General features: G+C 47.7%; 1 protein-coding gene across 1 annotated transcript; it reads left to right on the forward strand.

The window, feature by feature from the left end:
* The first annotated feature begins 4,089 nt into the window (after positions 1–4,089).
* Positions 4,090–5,141, forward strand: G0S2 (G0/G1 switch 2). Its single transcript, XM_012459255.2, has 2 exons — positions 4,090–4,256; positions 4,368–5,141. The coding sequence occupies exon 2, from the start codon at positions 4,400–4,402 to the stop codon at positions 4,709–4,711; it is 312 nt and encodes a 103-aa protein (XP_012314678.1). The 5' UTR covers positions 4,090–4,256; positions 4,368–4,399; the 3' UTR covers positions 4,712–5,141.
* The last annotated feature ends 1,979 nt before the right edge of the window (positions 5,142–7,120 follow it).

Here is a 7,120-nt window from a genome sequence, read left to right on the forward strand (position 1 = left end):
TTTCAGTGTCTTCCATTGATATTTGAGTGATAAGAAGCCTTCTTTTTAAAACCATGAAAAGTAACTAAGGGACTAAAAAAAAACTCAAGTGGGGTAGTTTTTAAATTATAAATAGTTTTATCATATTGTAGAAGGAAAATAAAAAGATCAGAGTATAGTTTAAATAATAAGCATAACACAAGTAGTAGTTAGCTAAAAGTAAAGGCCATTTAAGAGTTGTACAGAGGCTAAGGAATTTAAGTAATCCCTGCCTAGTGAAGCTGCAAGCTTATCTTGCATTCTAGGCTAGGTTGTAAACTGTGTTTAGAAAAAAGTAAAGGCTAGCAGACTGGGCACCACCCTTAATCACACTCCTATCTATAGACAGCAGACATAACATGGCAAACGTCCTTCATTGTTCTCGCTCAATTGTGTTCAAACCCCCACCTGATCACGTACTCCACGCCTACTTCATCGATCATGACCCTCTCACATGTACTTTCTAGAATTGTAAGCCTTTAAAAGGGCTAGTATTTTTTTTGGGGGGAGCTCAGTTTTTGAGACACAAGTCTGCTGATACTCCCAGCAGAATACAAGTCACTTCCTTCTTTAAATCTGGTGTCCAGGAGGTTTCATCTGCGTCCTGTCCTGCTACTGAGATGGGACACCTCCTCACCTCCTCCCACTTCCCTGCCTCCACCTCCCTCCTCCCTTCCAGATGGGAAGAAGGGTGAAAAAGAGACAAAATACCAAAGAGCTTCAATCCGTGGTTAGGCAATTTGCTGACACCACTGACCAGACCATAAAAAGCCCCAGGAAGATAACTCTTTTCGGTTCCCAGTGCCTCTGCTGTCTATAAGCCTTGAAAAAGTTGCAAAGAATGTATCACTACAGCTGGAGCCCGGCACTGGGTCACGTCCTCCACATTTGCATGACCCAGGCCCCCTCCTGGAAATATCTCTGCCAACTAATAATTTACTGCCTTTGTCTTGCTTCTGTAAGCCCCCTCCCCTGCCTGTTCCCTCTCACACTGCTTACGAACTAGCGAATCAATGAACCCAAAGTTTGTGAGGTAAAATGTCCAGCCAATGAGCAATGACACAGTTTCACCTCTGCACCCCCTTTAGAGTTGTCAGCCCTTAAAAAGGGAAAGAAGCTGCTCTTCAGAGAGCTCACTGGTCAAGGCATTAGCCTCCCGAAGCTCTTGGCCAAATAAAAAGCCACTTCCTTTCTCAGTTCTGTGTTCGAGAGGTTTGTTCCCTGCTGATCCTGCTACATCACGATATCTCCTATAATGACTCCCTCCCTCCAGCTGCCTGGATTCCCAGAGGTGTGCAGTGACTTTGTGTAGGCAGCAAGGAGCTAGTAACAAAATTATTACTATTATTATTATTGAAGCTGATTTACAACTCACCATCCAAAAGACCTCTTTCCCCTGTGTCTTCAATCTCCAAGGCAGAGTGGTAGGGACAGTTTCATCCCTCCTCTGCACTTACCCCTTGAACCACATGCACCTCTTTGTGACTTTACCCTCTGCAAATGGCTCTGAGTGTCTTAATGTCTGGGAGAAAGGGATTTAGAAAGCAAAACATAAAAATTTTAAACTAGCCCTTCCCACCTTCCTAGAAGTGGCAAGAGTCAAATGTTGCAATAGACTCAAGGGCAGATGACTATTTCAGTTTGCCTGGAAGTGCCTCGGTTTTAGCAGTGGGAGTCTTTAATTTCAGAAAACCCCTCATCCCTGAGCAAAATAAGATGGTTGGTCACCCTGTGGCTTGGTTTGACCATCATAGCTATAACCTGCATACATGACACAACACAGTGTTTTATTTCCCTAAAAATGACATCAGCCTCACTAACGTACGTGTTTAGTTTCCAAACCCTACCTAGTCCCCTCCTACCCTAGGAGCCAGGCTCTCTTTTCCCACCCAGACAGAGTTGCTGCTCTCAGAAATTCCTAGACATGAGTTGACACTGGATTCTTTAGCCTTCTACTGCCATCTCCCACTCAGCCCCAGCTACCACCTAAACTAGGAAGATCAAATCCACCAGTGACCTCTGTCCATGGCACTTGCTGCCCCTCCTCTGCTCAGCCCTTGCCAATATAGCTGCTGGAACCTGGGGGTCAAAGTCAAATTATCAAAAAAGGATCTGAGCTGGCAATGTGCTCTAACACAGCAAATCACAGGAAAGGAGAACCCCAGATAAATTACAGCCTGCTGACCTAGGAAGATATGTGGTTTGCGTCTCTGAGTTACAGAAACACAGGAAATGCTTACTGGCCAGTCAATTTCAGAGTTTTGGGTCCCAAGTTAGGCTGACTCACCTTCAGAATGGAAACCAAGCGACAGCCCTCATATCAGGGCATATATCACGTGCTCTTCCAGAAGCAATGAGTTTGGAACCCTCACAGATACTGGGAAAGCTCACAAATCATTTCTGCCAGTTATTAGAGGTTCTGAAATTATAAGGAAGATTCAAAGAAAATGCCAACACTGACATTAAACTTGGCGGGAACCCTCGTTACAGAATTTTCCTGCCTGACAAGGTTAAAAGAACAATAAGCAGGAAACACAATCCTCCAGGAATAATCCCGTTTGGCCCTTAGTCACCTTGACTCAAACAGACTAAATTCTAAAATGTAGAATTTCAAATAAGCTATTTAAACAACCTTGACCATTCTCCACACACAAACCCTTGCCTGAATTGTTAATAGCCAAGGCAAACAGTAGTTGTTACTGCTGCCTTTTTAAACTGAATCATATGGGAAATTGCTTCAGACCCCCAAAGAAAGATTACTGTTAACAATTCAAAAACTAAAACATTTGATACCTGAGACAGCCCTTCCCCGACCCGCCCTTCAGGGCTCAGTATGACCAACTGTGAAGGCTGTTGCAAGATTGCATCACTGACCTTTGCAATTTTCTGGCCAGTTTGATTTCCCTTTCTTTCCCCTGCACCCTCCCTTTCTCTGCTTAAAGCCCTTTGGCCAATTTGCATCTCCTTTTCCCCTACTTTGCTAAATCTGGCATATCTGTAACCAAAGGCAAATTAGAAAGCTCCCTCGGCCCCAGGAGATTATATCTAATCCTGGTCAAAATCAATCCTGTATCTTCACATATCCAAGAGTATTCACACTGGATTCTTACCTAAGCTGTCCACTGCACATCCTTCTGCCCCAAACTGCTTCAGTGCTGAAGTTGAGCTGGAGCAGTAAAGCTGTACCCCCAAACCCAGGAGGGTGGCAGAGAATTATTGAGGAGAGCATGAAATACTTCCATTCTAGAATGGCAGACGAACTTCTACCAACAGCCTCTTCCATATTCGAGGCCCCCCTCCCCCGCGCCAGCTCCCAACTGCACATCTCAAGTGGAAGTGAGAAGAATTTGAATTTAAAGGCGCTGTTCCCTGATACACCGAAGTATGTAAGGAAGGAGCTTGCAGGCAAAGAGACTAACTTTTCTCTCTCTCTCTCTCTCTCTCTCTCTCTCTCTCAGACACACACACACACACACACACACACACACACCCCTCTCTGTGCAGAAAAGTCACCATCATCGAATAGTTTCCTATCAACTGACTCCAGCTCCACATGCATGCACCTCTCAATAAAACCAATCAGGCAGGAAAGAAACAACATTGGCACATACTGCTTCATCCAAGCGTGACCTGTTCTATTCTATTGCCCAGATGCCTCATCCTTGCCTTCTCCCCTCTGATCCATTGCCACACACGTGGAAAGATGACAACCTTCCGAAATAAAAATTAAAGCTTTCGCCTTTAGGTGGAACCCCTAGATTCCCTCATTATTTATAATGTCAGGTTGCCCTTTACGAAGAAGGTGCCGTCAGGCCAGAAATGTCCATGGACACCTCCCTGGGCCCGTGCAGGCCTGCCCTCCCGCGCGCCCCCGCTGCGAGTCCCCTTGCTCACACAGTCAGAGCGTGCGCAGCGCGTGGCCACCTCCCGCCAGATCCCAGCCGGGTTCCCCCCCTCCTCTCCCCCTCCTGCCTTTCCTCCCCTTCCCCCTTCCCCTGGCTCCGGCTGCGCTGGCCTGGGCCAGGGCGCCCAGGAGGCGTGGCTTGGAGAAAACATATAAGCGCCCCGGACGCTAACACGGTGCCAGCTGCGGAGTCTCCATCTGGAAGAGCCGCTGCTGCCGCCGAGAGGAGGAGAACGCCGAGGCCGGCCGGACCAACAGATTCGCTGACCGCCGCATTCGCCGACCGCCTCCGACTCCAGCCTGCGCTGCCTCCTGCTCGCGCCGCGCCACTAAGGTGGTCCCCCTTTCCACCAGCCCTCCCCAAGATACACTGGGTGCGGGGTGGCGGGAGGCTGCGGCCATTCTCCGGTGGCTGACGTCCCCTCTCCTGCTGCTCCTCCTGCAGGTCACTCCCGCCTCCGAGAGCCCAGAGCCGAGATGGAAACCGTCCAGGAGCTGATCCCCCTGGCCAAGGAGCTGATGGCCCAGAAGCGCAAGGGGAAGCTGGTGAAGCTGTACGTGCTGGGCAGCGTGCTGGCCCTCCTCGGCGTGGTGCTCGGCCTGATGGAGACCGTGTGCAGCCCCTTCACGGCCGCCAGCCGTCTGCGGGACGAGGAGGCGGCCGTGGCGGAGCTGCAGGCCGCCCGGGAGCGACAGGCTCTCCAGGAGCAAGCCCTGCAGGAGAAAGGCAAGCAGCACGACGCCATCCTCTGCGGCAGGGCCCTCTCCAACCGGCAGCACGCCTCCTAGGAATGGTGGGAGACCAGTGGAGTGGGAGGGAGAGACGGCAGACAGAGCGAGCGAAACGGACTGAGAGAGGCAGGGAGAGACAGAGGGGGCGCGCGCACCGGAGCCTGACTCCGCTGGGAGAGTGGAGGTGCACGTGCTGTTTGTTATCTGGATCTACTTCAGAGAAGCCACTGACATCTAGAACTGATCTACCACAAGCATCCACCAAAAGGAATTTGGGATTGAGTTTTGCTGCTGTGCAGCACCGCATCGTCATGACGCGTCCAGTACTGTGTATCTTTGAGTCATCTAAACGCGTCTACTATTTTGCACTAGGGAGGAAGGATAAATGCTTTTGGATAAATGCTTTTTATATTATTATTATTATTATTATTATTATTACAATGACCACCATTTTGCATTTTGAAATAAAAAAAAAATTTATACCATATCTCATTATCTAATTCCTGAGAGGTGTGGTGTCCTGGGGTGGGCAGCAGGGAGGCTGAACAGGAGGGTGATGGTGTAGGTAGGGTCTTATACCTGCACTGCAGAGGGAGCAGCTTCCTGGTCAGACACTTGCTTCACACCTAGGAACTGTGTGATAAGCTACTACATCCATATAAGTCTGTTGAGTACTCGTTTTTGCTTCTTGTTAGGGGTGAGAAAAGGGAAACTTTTATAAGTTCCATGAGATTTAGCATTTTAAGATCGGAAGGTAGATCCACCTCTGAGTTAGAGCGAGCGGGAGATAACTGATTAATTCTAAGGCAGAAAAGCTCTCTGTTCCTCACACCTGTGCACCAGAGGGTCCCATGGCTGACACCTTTTTCTTCCCAATTGTATTTTAGAGAAAGAGAGAGGCAGAGAGAGAAGGGAAGAAAAGGAAGGAGGGAGATCTGGAGGGGAGGGTAAGGGAAGAAAGGAAAAACTAGCTACCTGGCAGGAAAAGAGAAAAGCTCCCAAGAACACCAAATCAGATGAGTCTAGCTCTACGCAGCCTTCCTCTCCATGAACCCAGATCATAGTAAGAAACCCTGGGCTAGAAAGAGAAAAAAAAATTGCTTGTGATATATCTGAGTCCTCTTCCTTTAGTGGACAGAGCTTCATCTGTAGTAATAGCTAATTCAGTGACTCTACAGGGCTCAGCATAAGAAATTTTAAACTTGAAAGAGGTTGCCAGGAGCCAGAGGCATGGCCTTGATGGTAGTCTCTGCACATTTTTCACGTTACCTGTCCTAATCAGGTACTGACACTTTACTGCTTTGATCAACAGCTGCGCATTTTTGCCAAACACACCACTGGCTCACACCGCTGCCTCTGCTCAGACTCTCCCTCATCCAACGCCCCACACACCTCCATTGCATTTCTGCCAACTCCATTCCTACCCAGCGTTCCTGGCCCTGATCGAAAGCCATCGCTCTCTGAAATCTATTCTTACCACTCCCAAAGGAAAAAGCAATCAGAATGTGGTAAGATTATCCGAGGAAAAGAAACATATTTGGAGTTGAAAAGGAAAAGAAGAATGTCAGTGGCACCACGGTTCTCCGTTTCCAAAATGGGAAATTCAGCCCTATACCAAGGCAGAGCCTCCATTTCAATGTCCAAGAAACTTCCTAGGAACTGACTCAATTTTATCCTTCTTGACACTCTTCCAAAATGCCTCTTCTATTGTATTAATTACACTCCTCTGCCCATTCAGCTACCACCTTGTCTGGCTTTCAACGTTCAAACCACCCCTGCACCCTCTAACACATTCACCCTAAACAGTCCCTTGTCAGACTGTCCTTCCATTAATCCCTTTCATTCTGCTGCTCCTGAATTCAAAAACGTCTGAGACTAAAACTCCCATGCCAGGTTTCAGTGCCTCTGATGTGCTTGTCTCAGCTGGCCCTCTTGCCTGATTTCTCAGGCTGCCTACCATGAACCCTGGTCCCCTCCTGTTCCCCTCCTGGTCCCCTCCTGTTCCCTTCTGGTTTTTTGTACCTTTGTTTACATTACTCTTCCAACCTGAATGTCCTCCCACCCATTACCTCCACATCTTCTGAAACCACATACCTCAAATTCTCCAAGGGAGGTATGATTTCAAATACAGGCATTTTGCCCATTGTCAAACTACATGTAAAATTGTGTGCTCTGATTTTTTTATTTAGAAGGTAAGGCCTATGTTTTGAAAGTTTGCCTATACATAAAAAGTTACCTAAATATATAGGTATGCCTATATGTTTTTGTGTAGCGGGAAATTTCCCATGCCTATTTATGTTCAAATTACCCAACCCAATCAAGTCTGAGCTGTTGAAATCTCTGTTCTCACTGGTCTTCTTAATTCTCTGAGTTCTTAAATGCCTGAGTCTCATACTGCATCACTCACTAATGGACTTTTTTTCCTCCCAGTTGTTCTGTGGGCTTGGTCATGTCTCTTATAGTATA

The sequence above is a fragment of the Aotus nancymaae genome, unplaced genomic scaffold (assembly GCF_030222135.1).
Source record: "Aotus nancymaae isolate 86718 unplaced genomic scaffold, 86718_ANA_hifiasm-v0.15.2.pri h1tg000039l, whole genome shotgun sequence".
NCBI classification, from domain to species: Eukaryota; Metazoa; Chordata; class Mammalia; order Primates; family Aotidae; genus Aotus; species Aotus nancymaae.